This window comes from Thalassophryne amazonica, chromosome 22 (assembly GCF_902500255.1).
Source record: "Thalassophryne amazonica chromosome 22, fThaAma1.1, whole genome shotgun sequence".
In the NCBI taxonomy this organism is placed as follows: Eukaryota; Metazoa; Chordata; class Actinopteri; order Batrachoidiformes; family Batrachoididae; genus Thalassophryne; species Thalassophryne amazonica.
Genome location: NC_047124.1, coordinates 20,103,605 through 20,126,209, shown reverse-complemented (window position 1 = coordinate 20,126,209; position 22,605 = coordinate 20,103,605). Strand labels below are relative to the sequence as shown.

General features: G+C 41.6%; 1 protein-coding gene across 2 annotated transcripts in view; it reads left to right on the top strand.

Annotated features, from left to right (window-relative positions):
• The window catches only part of tbc1d22a (TBC1 domain family, member 22a), a 234,183-nt gene that overhangs the window by 54,877 nt on the left and 156,701 nt on the right, over positions 1 to 22,605 (top strand). For both annotated transcript variants that reach the window (XM_034162984.1, XM_034162985.1), the window contains exon 6: positions 15,128 to 15,198. In XM_034162984.1, coding sequence (XP_034018875.1) covers positions 15,128 to 15,198 — 71 coding nt within the window. The remainder of the gene's footprint in view (positions 1 to 15,127; positions 15,199 to 22,605) is intronic.

Below are 22,605 nucleotides of genomic sequence, written 5' to 3'. Positions count from 1 at the left end.
TTCTCCTTTGCTGAGATAATCCATCCCACCTCACAGGTGTGCCATATCAAGATGCTGATTAGACACCATGATTAGTGCACAGGTGTGCCTTAGACTGCCCACAATAAAAGGCCACTCTGAAAGGTGCAGTTTTGGTTTATTGGGGGGGGATACCAGTCAGTATCTGGTGTGACCACCATTTGCCTCATGCAGTGCAACACATCTCCTTCGCATAGAGTTGATCAGGTTGTCAATTGTGGCTTGTGGAATGTTGGTCCACTCCTCTTCAATGGCTGTGCGAAGTTGCTGGATATTGGCAGGAACAGGTACACGCTGTCGTATACGCCGGTCCAGAGCATCCCAAACATGCTAAATGGGTGACATGTCCGGTGAGTATGCCGGCCATGCAAGAACTGGGACATTTTCAGCTTCCAAGAATTGTGTACAGATCCTTGCAACATGGGGCCGTGCATTATCCTGCTGCAACATGAGGTGATGTTCTTGGATGTATGGCACAACAATGGGCCTCAGGATCTCGTCACGGTATCTCTGTTCATTCAAAATGCCATCAATAAAATCCACCTGTGTTCTTCATCCTTAACAGACGTCTGCTCATACCATAACCCCACCGCCACCATGGGCCACTCGATCCACAGCATTGACATCAGAAAACCGCTCACCCACACGACGCCACACACGCTGTCTGCCATCTGCCCTGAACAGTGTGAACCGGGATTCATCCGTGAAGAGAACACCTCTCCAGCGTGCCAAACGCCAGCGAATGTGAGCATTTGCCCACTCAAGTCGGTTACGACGACGAACTGGAGTCAGGTCAAGACCCCGATGAGGACGACGAGCATGCAGATGAGCTTCCCTGAGACGGTTGTGCAAACCGATTGTTTCAGCAGCTGTCCGAGTGGCTGGTCTCAGACGATCTTGGAGGTTAACATGCTGAATGTGGAGTCCTGGGCTAGTGTGGTTACACGTGGTCTGTGGTTGTGAGGCTGGTTGGATGTACTGCCAAATTCTCTGAAACGCCTTTGGAGACGGCTTATGGTAGAGAAATGAACATTCAATACACAAGCAACAGCTCTGGTTGACATTCCTGCTGTCAGCATGCCAATTGCACGCTCCCTCAAATCTTTCGACATCTGTGGCATTGTGCTGTGTGATAAAACTGCACCTTTCAGAGTGGCCTTTTATTGTGGGCAGTCTAAGGCACACCTGTGCACTAATCATGGTGTCTAATCAGCATCTTGACATGGCACACCTGTGAGGTGGGATGGATTATCTCAGCAAAGGAGAAGTGCTCACTATCACAGATTTAGACTGGTTTGTGAACAATATTTGAGGGAAATGGTGATATTGTGTATGTGGAAAAAGTTTTAGATCTTTGAGTTCATCTCATACAAAATGGGAGCAAAACCAAAAGTGTTGCGTTTATATTTTTGTTGAGTGCGTGTATATATATATATATATATATATATATATATATATATATATATTCTAGGGGCTAGCTTCTAAAACCTAAATATTAATATAGAAGATTGTAGTATACGTATACTTAGTTTGTAGTCTAGTAGTAAAATTTTATTGTAGCTAGCTTATGGTTATTATATTATAGAAACAGAAGCTGTGATGTAATATGTATTGGTATCTATCTAAAGTAAACCCTGCTAGTTTACTATAGAAAGATAAAATACATAATTTATATGCTATCAAATGGAAACCTCAAACTAGGCACTATATGTTGATATCTATTAAAGAACCCATAAAATGAAGAATCATTAAAGATCTGCACCACGTAAAATAAAATGGTAAATAACGAAAATAAGATAACGATAGTTAGAAGAGCTACCGTTAAATTAGCCATTAAAAAAATGTCATGTCCGACTTGGTTTTTCTAATCGTTTTTAGCTTCCTGGTTTGTAACGAAAATACAAGTTGCAGACCGATTGTCATGGAAACCAGTCTGATATGGGAAAATATCAGACTGGTAATCAGCCAGTCAGAGCGTGTGTAGCGTCACAGCCATATAATAATAATATTTTTTTTTTTTTTTTTGTATAGTCACACCAGTCACAGGGCCTCTCAAACTAGTTAAAAAACAACAACAACAACAAAAAAACCTGACTTTTACTCCGGAAAATGTGGTATATAACATGCTGCCATCTACTGGTATAGTTGTACCACTGGCTTCACTTTATGGTCGGCTGTACATTCATTTAACATACTAATATTTTGGCCTTGAGTCACTAAAATGTCGACATCTGTTCTTCATAGCATCCATTACCTGCTGCAGAAACACACTACCCTTAAAATGCCTTTGTCACCAGGCGAGCTGTGTCGGAACATATTTCAGTTCTAAATGGAATCAACTGTTCAAGCCCTAGCGCACGCACACGTTCTCACACCTGTACACTCATCTATGCTCGGTGTCCTCTCCCAGCCATCTGGGCCATCCATCAGGCCTCCAGAGCAGGTATATTCCAGGGGGAGTATCTTTTTACAAGAGTCCCATTAGTTTACAGCCGTCTGCTCCCTGGTGCCATCACTTCGTCCTTTAGATGAGTTATAGTGTTCAGGACTCTCTCACAGACTCGAGGTTTATAAGAAGAGATGTTAGGTTTTTAAGATGTGCCGCGATAAGGGTGTTTGTCTCCAATGCGTTGTTGTTCTGACCTCCCTAGCAAAATCACTGGGTATAGTGTCAGCACAGCAGTAAGAAGAGCGGAATGATTGTCCAAACCTTTTCTATTTAGTGGAGGGGGGAACATTACTCATAATGCAGTATTTTGGTTTGGCTGAGGTACTTTCGGTTGCAGAATACACCCTCCTTTGTTTTGGCTGCTGTGTGTGCAGTAACGAATCCACCTTGTGATGTTTTGCCCCAGCGATCGCGCTCCATCTGAACGATGCCTGAATAGTGCATGGCTCCGGCCCGCCAACCGCCTTCCCTCCTGCAGCCGTCACTTCCCCGTTCAGCCAGCGCTGACTGACAGCATGTCTTCCCCTTCTGCTGTCAGTCCTCCTTCACACAGAATCGCGCGTGCAGGCGGGCGGACTGAGTGATGGGCAGGCAGAACCTAGAAGGTCTGTGCTGTTTTGCACATCTCATCATACATTCACATTCATTCATTCATGCTTGTAGCGTCAGCAGTCCTCTTTATCAACAACAGTGTTGGTTGATAAAGTAGCTCCAGGAGTGTGGTCAGAGCTGTATGACTGGAGGTCTATCCAGTTTTGGGTAAAAACGGAGATTACAGTGTAATTTCTATTCTGAGTTGGTTCTTGCAGGAACAACTCCAGGTGGGGCCACTGGCTTTGAGGTGGTAGTTTTAAAGACCAAATGTAAGAGGTTGAAAGTGTTGTGAAGAACACACATTCATCCTGCTTCGGGCACAGTTGATGCGGATTTTATCAGGGCGTGTAATCGCCATCTGCTTTTCTTGGGAACGGTACATGAGGAGCTGTGTTGGGAAAAATTCATGGCTGCGTTCATACTGCAGATCTTCGTGTTCAGTTCTTATGAATTTTTCCATGCTGGCTCCCATTTGTGTTTGTAACAATGTGTATTTGACAGCAGTGTTGGTGCAATTGGCCATATGTTCACATTCTGCAACAACCCCCCAATATGTGCCGTAAATCTACCCTTTGTAGCCCTGGAAGGTTTTTAACGGTAGTGTGGCATCTGCACCATCATCAGGTCTATGGAGGCCACCTACCCCACATGGTCTCCAACTCCCTCTACCCCACTGGCTGCTATTTAACCAAGTCATGTGTGCTCAGCCAATCAGGAGCTTAGAGCAACTGTATGCCTAGGCATTTACCAGTGCCTCAGGAAAAACACCCGTGCACGACCCCACAAAATGAGATAACATTGAATTCATCAACAAAATGTTCTTGTAAAACCAGTAGACAGTTTGCCCCAAAAATTAAAGTCTAGGTAAAAGGTAATCACGCAGTGTTTTTCACAACTGCAAGTTGTGCTCAAGAGAAATGGCTGTACATACAGCAAAACCTTCCGCGTCCTAGAACTCGAGAACCACTAAAGCGTGAGATTTAAATTTTTGCATGAGGAATATTGTACACCTAAAGACCTGCGTGCGGAATTTTCATTAATTTCTGATTATTCTCAGTCATATTTTTGGTGTTTTATTAGACAGAGTTACTACAGAGCTCTGTAGGAAAGAGTCACTATGTTCAAGATAAAACTTACTGCTTATTCTTAAATAAATGATGTTTATTTCTTACACGACTGTTTTAGAATGAGTTAAGGGCTGACAGTCAATATATCAACTTACAGTTGCCTTTAGGGATGATCGCTTTCACAATAAATCGCTTTCAGTCCATTTCTGTAAAACACCACTGTGGTCTTTAGTTCTGTTTTGCCCTCCGACTGTTGTAAGAGTCGTTGAGCATTCTTTACCTCTGAGATATGCGTGCAGCTGTTGCAATGTTCAACAGAAGGTGCACGGTGTCCTAATCGCCCCCTGTGGTCTCTCGCTTAACTCCAGCCAAGACAAAGTGCACCTCTGTAAGTTCATGCATAATGGAGCGCAGTCGACAAACACACAGGAAGCACAGGAAAACGTTCGCCCTTGAATCACACGCATTGTCCTGATGTTACAGGTGCATGTGCGTATTTGTTTTTCTTCACACCAGTGAGGACTTCAATGCCCTTGAGGAGTGTCTGTCTCTCCAGACCAAACCCCTGAAGTCTGTCTGCCAGCGTGATAAACACCCTCACTCCTGATCACACAAATCCAATGCACTATACATGTCGTACCCGAGCATCAGTAAGGAGATTCTCTTTTTCTTCTGCTTGCACGTCTGTATTTTTATTTTTTCAATAAATATCTCTGGCAAAATAGACTATAAAGGCCTGTGTATTGTTCCTATAAGGACCTGGCAAAGAATGCCTTCACAATTTGAAATATTTTTCAGTATTGTAAATTTTTTTTAATTCCCCTGTGCAGGTTGCAATGACAGATCTGTCAGTTAAAATAGTTGCACTCTCCCGCCCGCTTAATTTTGTTCCATGAAAAATGCTAATCCGAACAGCTAGTCCCAAATTGCCTTTGGACAGCTTGTAGAACTTTTTTCGCCCCCACATTGTGACAAGTGCAAGCCGAGCAAAAACAACAGATTAATTTTGGAAATGTCAGGAAACGCCTTTAATTTATTCCAGCGTGGGTTTTGGCTGTCTCATTCATAATGCACACGAGCTGCCCCAGAGAGTCAGATATGTTTTCTGAGAGATGAGCTATCTTCACGCTAATGAAGAGACGTCTGCGATTTAGCCCGTGTGTCAACTCGTCGTGCGCTACCCTTTTCTGTCTCTGCCTACTGTGGGGAAATGGAATTTTATTCTCAGGAATCATTATTCCTCAATAAATGGAGCAGAGACAAACAGGGCTTTATTGTTAACAATCAGGAAATGGAGCTATAGAGATGCTTTCCAGTAGAATTAAGGCATCTTTCATAGACGGATTATGGATTGCATATTTCCTTTTTAGTGCAGCAGATAACAGAATATTTACAGAGGCATCCTTCAAATGGTGATACAAGCACCAAATTTGGCAAAAGTACACCTTAGATATTACTCTTTTGAGAAAAAAAAAGACGACGGGCCACTTGAATTTTCAATAGGCGGCCACATAGGGGTCAATTGAAGAATTACATGGGGTCAAAATATAAAAATGCTCCAGTCATATTGAAAATTATACCACATTATTTATAGTTTTATTTTATTTGTAGGTATAGTTTGGACTATCTATGACTGAATTCTATAGAGTTATGGGGTAAAAAAAACCAAGAATGTACAGGGGTCAAAAGTTAGAGTTGCACCAATTTTGTTCAGAGTTGATGCAAATTATTGGTTGAGTTAACAGGGTTTCAAAAAGGAATAGTTTGCCCCATGTATCATGCTTAGTTATCGCGTTATGGGGTAACATATGTCACATGCCATAGAATTCAATGGATGTCAACATTATTTGACCTTTACTTTAGAGACCAAGCATTCAACACAGTCAAAACTATTCCATTTATTAATCCAAGTAGCTCAAACAACAATTTGCACCATTTTTACTAAAATTGGAGCAACTTTAACTTTTGACCCCTGTACAAACTGAAATCAACCTTTGTCACCATTCTTAAGGTTTTTACCCCATAACTCCAGAATATTCAGTCATAGATAGTCCAAACTATACCTTTTTGGAATCTTTATGATCAGACAAATAATGTGGTATAGTTTTCAATATGATTGATGCATTTTCATATTTTAACCCCTGTGTAATTCTTCAATTGAACCTACGTGGCCGCCTATTGAAAATTCAAGTGGCCTGTTGGCAATGTCTAAGGACAATAATTTGTGCTGGATTTGGTGCTTGTATCACCATGTGACATATTGTTTCAGTTATATATGCACTATATGAAGGAATTTCAGAGCTTTATTGCCCAGAGCTAATTAAATAGAACTAGAATACATGCTGGGGGTGGGGGTGTGGAGGAATTCTTCTTAGCAGAATTCACTGCTGTCCTTTCTTGTAGTACTACTCCACTCAGTAGTACTCTGACAGGTAGCAGCAGGTCATGCGGACTCCCTTTGGGGTAACTGATTTGGATTCAGTGGCAGTCGAGCTCACTGCTGGAAAGTGTTTGGACAGCAGCAGCTGCATGAATCAACACTGTGTATTCATTTGGCATATTCATTTGTGTATTCATTTGCCCTTTGCCCTCTCTGCACGTGGCAGCATTCTTGAAAACATACACACCACTTCCTGACATTTTTCACGCATGCACATCCACAACGACAAGCGGACGACGCACGTGATTGTGGTTCTTCTGCAGCGTCTCTGCAGGAATGCTGCAATCGAGAGGACGGGGTGTGCAGTGGGTCACTGCAACATCAGGAGGCTGTGAATTAAGACTGTTAACCAACTTTCACCTCGTGCTCCTTCACTCGTTTCTATACCCCCTACGGTGAGATTAATGCCAGGTGGGGGAAATATAACATAGTTTAATTAAGTCAGAGCCCACAAGATTCATGGACTCATTTTCTTGCCTGACAGTGCAAATGAAGGTTCAAAGGGTGGAAGGCATGAGGATAGACCCTCTTAGCTATCTGTCTGGAATTGCAACAGGTCCACTTTGATTCTTACCATATTTTAACAGTGAGTGTCCTGTACTGTGTGCAGTGGCTAAATTTATGGCGTCAAATTTTCAGTGTGATGAAAGCCCAAAATTACAGCGTGCAAGAGTGGAACTTTATGTCTGATTTAAAAATACAGCCTTGCAAATTGTCAGATTTCATTACTTTTGTTTGTAGCTACGTGGTGTTGATGATCCCACTCATCAGTGTTGAACACAGGTTTGTTATATTTGCTCTGCAACTTTAAAGATTCCTACACAAAATTGCCAAATTTTGCTTTGTGTTGAAATCTAGTTATTACTGCCGCCGTTGTGGTGAGAAAGACTGTCTCTTGATCAGTTCGTGGATGGGATAGCTGCATCCAGGGTCGCTCTAGGGATGCCTGTGCGTGAGATCGTTCAACATGGGAGTGTCATTGCACACCAACAAACACACAGAGATCCTTAGTCTGGTCCGATGTCTGGGAAATCCTAGACAGTCTGGGTCTGCAGCTTTCATCCGCCTTCACAGCCGTTGAGTTACAAGCCATCACCACCTCCGCCTGATCTTCTTCCGAGGACCTCTTGTTTCCCAGAGCCCCGTTAGCGGTCATGTTCAGGGTTCCTGTTGGGCCTCCATGGTACACAAGGGCACACAAGGTGTCCATCATATTTCATCCCAACAGGCAATCCCCTACCTCATCCGTTATCCAGGTGTCATGACGTGAATGAGGTGTTGTATTTTGACACCCAGTTATTAAAGTAGCATTATTTATGTGGTATATAACAAAATTACAGCTAATTTTACTGTTCATGAAGTATTTATTTTGGGAGGAATCCATGGCAACTAGTCAGGTTTGTCCATGAGATCTTGCATACAACATGAAAGAGGTGTAACGCATGTACGCAATTGAAAGGTTCAACTTTCATGATGCCTTTGTTGAAACTGGAAATTTGGACTTTCCGACTTCCAACTCTGGTTAAAATAAATATATGAATCTAATGAAGCTATGAGAAAATGTTATTTTTCCCACTGATTCATTCTGGCAAATTAAGTAGTAAAAACATATTTGTTAGTTTTGGCAGCTGACACATTAGGTGAGTGAGTTCTTAACTTTTTTGGCACTTACAGTCACATTTGGAGGTCTATCTTGTTTATTTGGCTCCATGATGCTAACATTAGCATGGTGTAGCAGTACCATTCGAGGGTCCAAGTAGTGCACCAAGGCTCCGTGTTTCTGGACTTTAACTCTCTTGTATAGGCCCTGAGGCCCGTTTGTGCCGGTGCTTATCTCCAGTTTTGGCAGCGTTCAAGTGGATGAGAGTATACGAGTTCCTCTGGATGGAACCCCAGTCCGACACAGGTTACTTCCCCAGCCAAGGCCAGTACCCATTTACAGTTGGGTGGACTGAGACTATGTAGATTAAGTGTGTTATCCAAGGACACAGACAGGTAGTGTGAGCGGGATTCGAACCCAGGTCTACATATTGGCAAGCAAGTGCCTTATCCACTCATCCACCTGCTCTACAGAATTTAACCCACATGGGTCAAAATTCTGAATTGTTCCCAGACAAAGTGGATGTTGTTCATGTTGGTGATAGAGATGATGAATGCTGTATTTGAATATCGAAGAAAATCTTTATGATTGATATGGTTTGAAAAAATCAAAATGGACTTTACTTTTAATGGCCCATGTTATGTCTGAGAGTTTTTTTTTAAAGAAGTATTCATCTGTACATGTAGCATTGAAGTAATCAAAATCCTCCCATACTGTGGGGCTCTGGCTCCATACATGCCAACAAAGTTGTGCTTTGCACTAGATCACTGTATTGAATTTCTATATCATTAAAGTCACTGGGGACAAGGTAAGGGAGATTTTTTAAGTGGAAGATGCTTAGGAACTGTAGTGAACAAATAGCTACTCTCATCAGCCGAACAAGCCCTAATGCGTTTCACTCAATTTAGCCAATGGATATACCCCATTGCTGTTTAGCTGATTGCCATTTCCTATTCTGCTATCTGCCACTGACTCTCCATAGCATTCGCCTTGAAGAACAGGCAAGGCAGAGTCATTTGGCAGCACGAATCAATACTGTTCAGTCTGTACGAAGGCCTTATCAATTTCCAGCTGGTGCCTTGAATAAGACTCTAGGAGGAATTTGGCTTATTCATTAGGTACATTTGCTTTTTTTCTCCCCCACAGAAAGGTTTTTTAAGCCAGTGCTGTTTAATTTTCACTAAAATCAATTTCACCTCTTCCCTTCACTTTGGGAATGCAGGTAAAATGGTGGCAGTGCAATTACAACTGAAGAGACTTTGCATTGTTTTTTTTTGTGTGTGTGTTTTTTAATGGTTTTCAGTTTGGCTGCGGAAACATGTCTTCTTGAATGCTAATGGGAGAGTTTGTAGAGCTCAGGCAGGAAAATACATATTTGAGAATAATGGTGTTAATATTAGCACAGACCCCTCCAGGAATCACCTGCTTCTGAAGATGTAGTGCTGAAGAACACAAGCTTACTGCGTGAAGGTTCTGAGTTTATTGGTCAACATGGTCGTTAATTTGTTTCACTTCATTTTTAAGACGAGGTAAAGTGTATACATTGGAAATCGGTGTCATGAATTACTTGGAAAGTATCCGGTTTAGGGTTAGGTTCAGAGGTTTCTGTAAGATAGGAACTACTTTGGGTCTGTTGGAAGAGTTTTGATTTGGACCAAACCTAGAATGTTTAAGCATCAGACAAGAACAAAAGCATTTGATTGATGATGACGGCCAAAATTTTGGTTTAATGGACACATGTAATGGATATTTAGAATAGCTAATTGTTTATAGAGATACACTTTATACTACAAAACAAAAATGAACTCTTATATGCCATAGCCACAAACTCCAACTAACAAAGTCCAAGGGCCCCACTCCTACTTCTTCTCTGTAGGAGTGGTCATGGGCTGGAATGCTAAACTCTGCAAAGACTAGTTGGGTCTTGTTGACCCGCACCACCATGTCTTTACCTATTAAGCATAACTCCAGATAAGAAATCCAAGACCAACAATAGCTCCGCCGGCCTCAGTGGTGACAGTGGTTCACAATCCTGGTCCTTGGGACCCTAATGCACATTTTTTCATTTGTCCGTGATCTGTCTGAACCAGATCACGTGTGGTCAGCTAATCAACAGTTGGTGGAACAAAGGAATACACTTTATTCAGATTATTAAGTGCAGGTCAAGCAGAGAAAATGGAAAAATTGCAATACCTAGGGTCTTGAGGACTGCAATACCTAGGGTCTTGAGGACCAAGATTGGGAAACTCTAACATACTCGTATATCATATGCTATTGCTCACAAGACGTTTTGACCTTAGGTGATCTTGAAAGGTCAAATTAATTTAGAATGGCTACTTTGAGTAATTGGTTACAGAAACAGATGTGGTTCATATTGGCAGATCTGTCACATGCCCTTTTGACTTTGGATGATCTTTAAAGGGCAAACACTTTGGTGCCAGTATGGATTAAAGATGGTGGGAGGAGTTGTCAAGGAGAAAGTGGCTCAGATTTAGGCAGAAACGATCAAACATTAAGGCCCACACATAACCATATATTACAGTGTCTAAAATTTGTATCACCCTGAAAAGGTGTGAGTATTACTTTCTGCATGTCCTGTCTTGTTGTAGCTGTTTTGTTTTTTAGCCACAAAACAATATTTTAGGGTTAAAATGAAATGTTTGTGTAACTTGGCTGTCCCATATAGGTGTCAAAAATAATGTAAAATGTTACTTATCTACATGTGGAGATGACACGAGCAATGTAAAGTTGGATGAGCTGTGCACACATATTTGCAAAGCACTAGAACAAACGGCAGCTTTCGTTGTCTGTTTTCCAGGGTTACCCGTACATTTTCTTTACCGGTTTCTACAGAAACAAATCAAATGATTGATCTCACCAAGTGGAAGAAAGCATTAAATTATGGCTCCTGTTTAATGCATTGCTGTCTTTTGTAGAGTGAGATAGAAGACATTTCAGTGTTGGGATTGACGTCTTATACGCCGGTCGTGATGAACCTGTCAGACCTAGGTATCCCATGGCAACCAACAAGGGAAATTTTTTGCAGGTTGCCCCATTGACCAGATGAGCTGCAGTGAAATACACACTTGGACACAGGTGACTAATGAAGCTGCCTCATTGTACGAAATGGGGCTAGAAACTCTTGTAGTAAAAAAAAAAAAAAAAATTTCCAGAATTGATCCTTCTAACACTCATCCAGCTATTTTAGATTGACTGAAAGATGTTGCCATAGGTACTAGATGAATAACACATTTACTCTTGAGGTACTGTTGGCGCATAGATGAACGTAATGTGCAGCACCAACTATTTATTTATTATTTTTTTCCTGGGTCTTCGTGGGTCCAAAGGGAACTACTCTCTGCCAGTTTTAAAAGTTCAATTTGCACCTCTCCATCCGATTTATTTCACATTATAGCCTGCCAGCCCTCCCACCTGGCCTGGGGAGAATAGAGTCCATAATCCACTGCTGTACCTGTGAGATAATTTCAGGGAAAGCTAAGAGACTGACAGGGATGGAGTGAGTGGTCATAGATTCAGCTGTCAGTATGCAACACCAGTACTTTGAAAATTGTGAATGGAGTCATTTTCAGTTACGGTAAATGAATTTGTTGTGTGATGACGACTCTTTTGGGGAAAAATGTAAAACAGTACGAGGTCTGTCCATAAAGTATAGGTCCTTTTTATTTTTTTCAAAAACTATATGGATTTCATTCATATGTTTTTACGTCAGACATGCTTGAACCCTCGTGCGCATGCGTGAGTTTTTCCACGCCTGTCGGTGACGTCATTCGCCTGTGAGCACTCCTTGTGGGAGGAGTCGTCCAGCCCCTCGTCGGAATTCCTTTGTCTGAGAAGTTGCTGAGAGACTGGCGCTTTGTTTGATCAAAATTTTTTCTAAACCTGTGAGACACAAGGAGATTTTTTTAATGAAAGATGTGCGGACGGGTCCACGCGTCGGCTCGCAGCCGCCGCGACGCTCCGCCACAGGAAAAACACCTCTGTTGAAAGCCTTAAGGACAAGTTGGAACATGTCCAGCTGTTAAACAATTTCTCATATACTCACTCCACTGAAAGCCATCAAAAGCCGCCTGGATTTTACAAATGGTTATCAACACGGAGGTGTTTTTCCTGTGCCGCCGACTGCCGCCGACTGCGCCGGCTGCGTCCCGACGCGCGGACCTGTCCGCACGTCTTTCATTAAAAAAAATCTCCTTTAACAGTGGAATATCCGGATAAAATGCTGAAACCGACTTCTTCTGAAACTTCTCTGTTCTCTCACGATGTCCTGGATCAATAGAGCCTGAAATGTGGAGGTTTTCAGCTTGAAACAGGCTGATGACGGCGCCTGAGAGCGCAGCACGACGTCTCGCACCGTGGGAAGTCCTTAAAGCGACAGTGTCACCTCAAAATCTCTCATCAGTCGTTAAAATTTTCACTGAAAACCAGCTTAATTTTTCGAACCATGTCCACTTCGATGTGTCTCACAGGTTTAGAAAAAATTTTGATCAAACAAAGCACCAGTCTCTCAGCAACTTCTCAGACAAAGGAATTCCGACGAGGGGCTGGACGACTCCTCCCACAAGGAGTGTTCACAGGCGAATGACGTCACCGACAGGCGTGGAAAAACTCACGCATACGCACGAGGGTTCATGCATGTCTGACGTAAAAACATATGAATGAAATCCATATAGTTTTTGAAAAAAATAAAAAGGACCTATACTTTATGGACAGCCCTCGTATTTCCTACTGTTGATGTTTGAAGGGTTAGTGGTCATTTGTTCATTTTTTTTTTCTTTTTTTTTTTTTGCTGCTTATCTGGGTTGCAGTGGCAACAGTCCACGCAACTCGTTCCACACTTCCCAGTTCTTGGCCTAGTATGCTAACATTTCCTGGAAGATTTGGAGGCATTCCTACACATAACGATAAGTCACAAATGCCACGCATCTAAATTCGTGACCGAGGATCATGATTTGGGGCAGAGGCGTCACGAACTGTCGCGATCTGTTACGATGCGTTACGATTAATGGCACAATTCGCTGGTGAATCATCACGAAGCATAACGCATGGTCACAAATATTGTCCCCGCGCTGCTCCACGGCATTGCTAATCATCATGTGAAAGCAAGTGACAACTTGTGTCAGTTGTTGACAGCTTTTGTGTCGATTTTTGACAATTTGGGCCATCATGAATACGCTACGAATGCTGTCACGCTCTAGTATGAATCTTCACTAATCACCACATATCGACACGCTCAGTTGCAAACTCCACAAATTGAGGCTGATTTCGTGGAAGATTTTTTTTTGTCACCCAAAAACATACTCCAGGAATATCCCAAATGTCACGAACCGGCACGTGGTGCAAAGAACCCTATTCAGATTTGTTAAGTCACGTTACAAATGTCACGAATGTGCCACGAATAACGGAAATATGACATTCATAACGCATCGTGCCGATGTGTAAATGCAGCATTAGACAGGTAGGAGACATAATCCTTCCAGCATGTCCTGGGTTTTTCTCTGAAGCCTCCTCCCAGTTGGTGGCGACCAGAGGGTGTCCTCACCAGTCCCTCCTGAACTTTCAAGTTTCTTCCACTGTCCCTGACTCTAACCCAACATACCCCCTGCAGGAACCTCATTTCTGCTGTTAGTATCGGCGATGTTATTCTTTCAGTCATTGCTCATTGAACGTCATGAGGGAGGATAAGAGCGTAAATTGACTGGTACATCAAGAGCCTCGTCTCCTGGCTCAGCTCTTTCTTCAACACAACAAGCCAGTACAGCGACCGCAGGACCTCTGATGTAGCCTCTGTCTGTTGATCTCATGCTCTGTCTTACCCCCACTTGTGAACAGAGAAACTTGAACTCCTCCACATGGGGCAGAATCTGTCCCTTGACCCAGTGAGAGAAACGAACATGAACCTATTTATGTCTCTCACTGATGTCCACAGATGTATAACAAGTTTCAGTAGAGCAATTGCACGCTATCCTTTTATTTGTTTATTGCTAAACACAATGTAGCCAGTGTAGAAGCTAAATTTTATACCGCCATTTGGCTCATTACTATGATGATGTCTTCCCACTGTTAGAATTTGCTGAAGCGAGATGATATGGTCATTATGCGCCTCCTACTGGCATTTCATCAAAATGATTTTTCTTCTTTGTAATCATGATTACGACGGGCTGTTAAGGCATGTTTCTGTTTCTGGCTTGTTGCCGCTGCTAAGAAGGTAATATTTCATGTCCCGATTGTACTACCAGGCTAACTGTCATGACATTTGTTGGAACAGTGGAGCCTGAGCTGAGAAGGAACTCAAATTTTGGAGTGGATCCTTGGCAGGCGTCGCGTCTATCGCCCCCCCTCCCCCCCAGTTTTTAAAGGTGTTCTGAGAGACATTATACAAATATAGCAGCCAGCTACTTTTTTCTTTATTGTAAACATTTGTTGGCTTGATGGCATCCTGTGCCGAGAATGGACCCGCACTCTTTCTTTTCCCTGAACTTTTCCGTCCCATTTACATTCTGTCTCTACGTGCATGTTTCGTACATGGAATGCTTAATTATATCTGAGCCCTATCCTATAAAACTGTTACCCCTTCTTTTTATAAAGCAATGCTCACTACTCCTCCTCTTTTTTTGTTCCCCAAGATGGTGGATGGTTAGACATAGAAATACTTACTAGACAAATGTACAAAAATCATACTTTTGAGGCTAAAATGCCCTGACCAAGAATGTGGTTGGACTAGAATTGAGAATATTCTGTCTTTTCTTGCATAATGGGTTGTTAGAAGTGATAAAAGGCTCCAAATGCTGCTCCTTGTGGTCACTGAAGGGTTGTGGAGTGGCCGAGGTGGGAAGCTTTGCCTTCAGTGCTTTAGTGGTTTTGTTTTCTGTGTTTAAGGGTCTCAGGCTGTATGTTCCAGGATTTTCAGCTAAACCTGCTATGTTTGCATTGTGTTACAGAAGAACTACGGAAACTTAGCTGGTCGGGAATCCCACGACAGGTTCGACCGATTACATGGAAACTTCTTTCGGTAAGTGTGTAAATACGGACACTCCAGTCCCAACACACAAACACAAGAGCAGCTAAAACACACACACGCTGTCATACTGAACAGCCCTAAACCTGAACACAGATCCATCAAGTACAAACGTGAAGATGTACATAAGCACTTTCGTGCACGCACACATCAGTTGAATTGCAAATTACACACGCACAGTCATTGTCACACACATTCTCTCAGCCTCCTCCTTTTTTTGATTTATGAAGACTGGTAAGTCCCGCTTTTTTCCCCCTCCAGAGTTCAATAGGGAAAATTAATTGCGAGGCACAAATAATTTATTCATGAGACACGCGGTGTGTTTACTCATTAAGCCATTGTTGTGGCGTACAGCTCCTGGTCTGCAGAGAAGAAGACTGGCTTTTTGAACACCATGACTTTCCCATTAATTACTGCACAATAGCTAATGTGCTGCAGAAAATGTCATTAAAGGTGCACATGTGTGCACGTGCAAGTGTGCTCATTCTTTATTTATATTTGGCGGTGGGAGGTTACCAGCTGGGCGACTTCGCCATTAGCGGCCGCTTTGCTTGGTCCTGGACTGAAGCGACTCTGAAGTTGGAAAGTGTTGAGTTTAATAATTTCAACAGTGACAAACAGGAAGGGGAGGGGCACTGAGCTCTTAAGCAGACAGCATGTGAGTGCGTTTGTGCGTCTGAAGGTCCGAGCTAATGTACCGTGCAAAACAGGTTTTCATGCAGCTTTTTTTTTTTTTTGCTGTTGTGTGATTGTGTCTGTCCTTGAGATGGTGTGCTTTTGTATATGTTCATGTAGATCTGCAGCATATAGAAATAAAGGTTTTATTGCTATTACTGTTCCGGCAGTAGTGAATTGCCAGCTGCATACAGAGGTGCCCTGTGGCCTTTCTCTAAATGATGGCTGCACTGCCTCTGCTCCCCTGCAAAGCCGAACATCGAGGCAGTGAAGGCGGAGAATGGAGAAGGCATGAAAAAACAGCATAAAGTAACAAAATCCGATTTAGAAACAGTTCAGAGTGGATTTAGGAAAAAAGTCATGTTTGGCTTTTGGGGGTTAAAATGGCATAGATGATCCTCCTGCACTGTATTCTTCTTTTGTGTTCTCCATAACACTTATTTTAAGTCCTGTAGTCAATTTCGTACCGCGAGATGTCACGCTAAAGAAACCAGCATGTCAGACCAACATACCAGCTTTCCTTTGCCCTCATATTAAATGGGCAATGTATAGAGTTTGGCTGATCTGGATCTTTTGGGGGCCGATACTGATATTAGGGAGGAAAAATGTTTACGGTACTGCTGATATATACATAACGAAATGGCAGTGATTGCTAACATTTTGTTAATCAAACTGTTAAGATAAAAAGATATAATTGAGGCTTCATGTTTTTCCAGTGTAAGCATGAACTTTATTATAAATATATCCAACAACCAACCAGCTGCCATCACACTGCCTTCACTCAGATTGACTGTTGCCGTATGTGTGGCATCACTCAGCATTTACATGAAATCGATTTATCGTCTAATTTAGCCTTGCCTAGCTGGCAACGTAGTGTCCACTTGCTTTTTGTCGCTTTAAAACTCCCTCTCTGATTGAAGATGAGGGGCAGCTGGTCGCTTTCCATCTATGCCTTGTAGCAAATGTGACCAAGGGGTGATGGGGTGCCAACCATGCTTGACAACACTGTAAACAAAGTACATAATGGCAACAATTCCAACAGCCGAAGTCCTTTTTTTTTTTTTTTTAATTTGGTACAATAAAAGTTTTCATATTGACAAAAATATTCAATTCCATTCAATTTATTTCATTTATATAGCACCAAATCACAACAAAGCTGCCTCAAGGCGCTTCAGTGGTAAGGAAAAAAAAAAAAAACTCCCTCTGATGATTTGAGGAAGAAACCTCAAGCAGACCAGACTCATAGGGGTGACCCTCTTCTTGGGCCATGCTACCTACACAATTGATAATAAAAATATACAGGAAATTTTGGGAGTCCAAGGCTTGCAGAAGAAGACACCCACTCGCACTCCTGGATGGAGCCACACCTTAAACAGAGAGGTAAAAAAACAGACAGAAATACGACAAATAAGGAAAAATCGAAGAAATGCTAAGGTGATCGCTGGCCACTAGCCCTAAACTTCACTAAAAGACCCAGACTTAAACAACCCCCAAAAATAATACAGTAACCCATGTTTGTGAAAGGCTTGTCACCAATATATTAGTTGGGCTCTAATTTTGGTCTAAATGGATAAAAGTTGCACTGAAAATAGCGAAAATGTGTTGAAACTTTTTATAAAACTCACTTTTGTATTTTGAGTCCTATCCCTAACCTGGTTGCACAATATAAGTATTGATCCTTCTTTTGGGCCAGACATGATTCTCCCAGGTAGGAGTAATGAAATGCCAAGGTACAAATTACGGTGGGGGGGTCCTCGGAATACAAGTATGGCTTGGTTTGAGTTCAGTTGCATTATTTTTAAAAGAGGATACATAGCATTTAGATAGTATTTTGTGCTTTCACTTTCTACTTCCTCACGATAGCACTGGTCAAAACGTGCGTGTCGACAACTGATTTTTAAGGCTCACAAACAAGAGCTCCTGCTATTTAAAGAACGTGAGTGTCAGGTGTGAAAATGACAAATACGTCAATGGGACACTAGTATTGACACTGAAGCTGTTACCATGCGGTGAGTAGAAGATAGGGCCCTAAATATTTGTTGTCTTGGAGGGTATTTGTTGACAGATGATGTTGATATGTATGTAGAGGATGCTTTCATTGTCAGTACGTTTTTACATTTTAGAGTCCTGTGTATAGTTTAAAGTATTCCAGGGATACATCCAGTGTTTGGATTCAAACTTAAATTGGACATTGTCACAAGAATTCATATATTCTGCAGTTTGACTGCCTTTCCTGCCCTGCCGTGGGTATGATCCATTGGATAAATAGGAGGGATCTGGCTGAAAAATCCATTGTCTGGCTCAAACACACATGTGAAAACACACACAGGCACGCGCACACACGTTGAGACTGTCAGCCCACACTGTGTTCTGTAAAGCTTGCAGAGGCACCTAATAAAACTTCACTCCAGCAGTGTCCCTTGTGCCCTTGTCCTGCTCACTAGCGTGCGCCAACTTATTCGATTTTTTTTTTTTTTTTTTTACTACTTCTCCTCCTCTCCTTCTCCCCTCCAGCAGGCATCCTTGAGCCAGATTCTTCTTTACCTGACAGTAATGAGAAACAACTTCTCCCACTGCGGTCAGTGTACACGTACAGCTCCCCACACCCTGCATTGACAACCACCTCGCAAAAATTGTACATGGCTTTCACCAGTGTTATTAGCCAGTGTGGAAATTAAACCGGGGGGGGGATGAAAACACCCCCGAAACAGGCCAAGAGAGAGGAAACAATTTTGAGCCTCACTGGATAACGGTCTCCACCTCACTCTCGCCCCTGGCTCCAGAAACGCATCTGGTTGAATTTCCTATTATTTCTAAAATAAATCCTTATTCCATTTGTTTAAAGAGCACTTGGCGTCTGAGCCTGCAGGAGAAGAGAGTAGAAATTAAATGACTTTTTCTGGTTTGTGCAAAAAAATGTCAGCCCATGGCTATATGTACATTTGCTAATGGAGTGTGTCTCTTAAATGTCAAGTGGTGGGAATGGAGGAAACTCACTGGCTGTGGAAATATTGATGAGGCCAGTAGGTTACAGTATCCACTGTCACTTACATATCAAATGATTAGCAATTGTATCATTTCTCAATAATATTATATCCAAGTTGACAAATAGAAAGTTTCCGCTTATTAACAGTCAAAAAATAGAAACACCAAATACTGGCCCCAAAGAAAAAAAAAATCAACCCACGAAACGTCAGTAGAAGTATTCTTTAACATAATGCATCTATATCATTATTTTACACTTAAAAAGTCAGCAAACATAGGATCTAAGAACATTTCCAGGTCTCTGAATACCTACCTGTTGGAGTAATGAAAAGAAACAGTATGGTACTATATGGGAATTTTGTTTACAGTACTCTTAATTCAAAAACAGAGTGATGCTAGACAAGTGAGGGAAGCTTCCAAGACAGACAAATGTGATAAGGTCCATTTTATGCTAGAATCATGGAAATTATGCTAAAAGCAGAAAAATGTGTGCGAGTGTGCCCAAGGGTGTATTTAACAATTCCAAACGATTACCCACATGAAGCTACGTCATGGCTGTCATTTTTCAAGATGGCCGCCACATCTTCAGATGTGGTTTTGTGTGATGTTGGCCCTTCAAGATAAAACAGAACACACAAAGTACTAACATGCTTGTAAAAGTTGAATATTCTTTCCTGTTGTCCACGGTGAATGTTTGTCATGTTTTACTTCAATTTATGTTTATTCTGGTATAATTTCATAAGGTCTTATAGCAAAGGTAATTCTATTCTTACATCTATGACAGGAACTCACCATCATTCCAAATGAAACCAATTTGCTCATTTTAAAGACTTGTACAAGAAAATTCCATTTTTAAATGAGAGGCCCTCATAATTTGACAGGTTACGGTGGCGACCATCTGGGAAAAGGCCACCATCTTGGAATTGTGAGTGGCTAATGGGTCAGATTTGCAAGGTATGCCATCAAGTGCAGTTGGTCACATTGGCAGGGCTGTTACAGGGGAACCCCATAACATGCCATGTCATTTTGGTGTCAGTTTTGAAAAAAAGGCAGCCATCTTGGAATTTTGAGTGGCTAATCCATCAGATTTACAAAGTATGCCATAAACATCACTTATGCCAAATTTGGCATTTTCATCAAGATTTGCATGATTTTCTTCTGTTATCTCCTACACCAAGGAGCTTAAGTCCAATGCTTTCAGTAAAACCATAAATTCCAGACTGTCTTACTCCTCACTTGGGATCTTCTACAGGCAAAATTCCGCATGCACATTTTGATTTACTCTAATAGTATCTGCACCATAAGTGGCAAATGTGATGAGTTTTCCATCAAAAAAAAAATTAAATCTAAAATTAGCATTCATAGAGCAAGATGAGATCCAGTATTAATTTAACACTATTTGATGCAGCTACAAATGATCTATGATAGTCCATATTTTTGACTGTTTGAGATTAATTTCAGTGCCTTATCCAGAATATGACATATTTTTTTTTCCCAGAAGATTTTCTCTGTTTGCAGTTTTTGTTGTTATTCATTCAGTTCATGATCTTGCACCAGCTACTTTACTTTTCCTATCAGCCTTGAAGCCTTGCAGAGCAGGAAGTCAGTGTGATAAGAAGTTGGGCTACCAGTATGTAGACCATGGGTTCTATTCCTGACCACACTACTTGTCTGTGTCCCTGGCCACCCAGCTGTCAATGGGTACTGGTCTTGCCTGGGGAAGTAACTTGCTTTGGACTGGCATCATGTCCAGGAGGAGCCATAGACTCTAATTCACTTCATGCTATCAAATCTGAGGACAAGCACCATTGGGCCTTGGGCCCTGGATAGGACTTTCTTCTTGTGAACACAGCTTGGGGCTCATGTTATGTCGGGCAGCATTCTGAATCAGTTGTCCAATGCCCACACTTCTTGCGGCTTGAGGTTTGCACAAAGTCATGATTTTAATTTACTTTGTATTATATTCTATTTTAGTCTTCCAATCCTGCTTTTGTGTTTGTGGTTAAAATCTACATATTTTGTTGGTCAGAGTTGCACATTTTTATAACTCTCTTGTCTTTTGCTGACAGGATATATTGTTACTACTATATTAGTTTGTGTTTTGATAATGGAAAGTCAAATACCCTGGAGGTCCAAAGACCACAGTGTGAAATTGTTTCTTACGCTGCTTTGTGGCAAAACTCATGTTGACTATGAGCTTGAGAATTGGAGAGTGGGTGGGACATATTCATCAAACTACCAAGAACATCTCAAACTGAAGTAAAGTTTTGTTTGTTCAATGTTTGCTTGACCCGTAGAGGGAGCGTTTATTTCCGGTCCACTTCCCGCGTGATGTGCTCCCGCTCGGTTAAAAATTCAATTTAGATTGTGAGAAGCCTCACTTTAAAAAATAATTTAAATTCCCCAAATGGATTCCCCAAGCATATTTTCCACCCTCTTTTTATGGAGAATTTAGTGAAGTGGAGGATCCATTAGAGGGGTAGGGGGTATGACGAGCGGATTGGTCCAAGGACGGCGGCGATGAGCTTCATGCAGAACATGCGGTTCTGCTACATTCTGTGCCACTGGCAGGTCACTCAATCCCGTCATGCCTTTCTGCTGCACTTTTAGTCCAACTTTTTTTTTTTAAAAACATCTCCATATGCTGTAACTTCTGTTACACTGATACACAAATGAAATGAAACCTTTGCTGCTCAGGTTTAAACACACCACATGTTACACTCTTAACTTTGGACTTCATGTTTAGCTCAGTGAACCAAAAGAAATTGCTTTTAATTATAATATTACAGTATTGTGCTACAAATTATTTGACCAGTAGATGTCAGTATGATGATGAGTTGCTGTGGCGACACGTCATGACGCAGCCAGAAGAAGAAGCCATTACGATGGCACTTTCACTGAACGGTTTTATTATTTATTTATTTTAGATTTATCTCTTCGTATCTAACACTTCTCCGTAGCCAGCATTCATTTTTATCACCAACAAATACAGTGCATCTTGGCTAGTTATTTGTGACTTTATGTGCACTAGTAAGGTGAGCACAATTGTGTCATGAAGTGCTGCTTCATGACACAATTGTGCTCACTGAATGCAAGCTTCAAACACTGTTTAAAGAAGATCAAGGTTTGTATTTATGTCAGATGTGTAGTGACTTTGTTGTTAAGGTGCATTTTTGTCTTGAGAGATAAACATTCCCAGGAAGCTAAATCCACATTGTTTTATATTCATTGTTTTTTGTATAGATAGATGATGTTAAATAGAACCCTGTGATCCTCTGTCAGATACACAAGAACTTGTACTATTTCATAGAGCCAGTGATTCAGCTGAGGCCGTGGCCCACGTCGATAATGCAGTAAACATGAACTAATGCATTGTTCTTGCCTCTAACGCATCCAAAAGCCACATCGACACGTTAAAGTTTAAATTTTAAACATTTAACATCCTGGGAACATGGAAAGACCAATATCCCACTTGTTTTAATGGCGCCTTTTATGACATTTTACGACAATGTGACTGATGTCATTGGTCAATTCCCAAACACGGGTCCATTAAATTTAAAGAAAACTTTAAGAAGTTATACAGTGCCACTACAGTGATATCTGTTTTACTATAAAAGCAAGTGATGGTAATGAAATTATTAAACATTCATACATTTACGCAACACCAATCACATTTAACATTCATACAAAGGGAGATATATCATCAAACATAAAAAACAGTGAATTGCATGGCAAATGGCC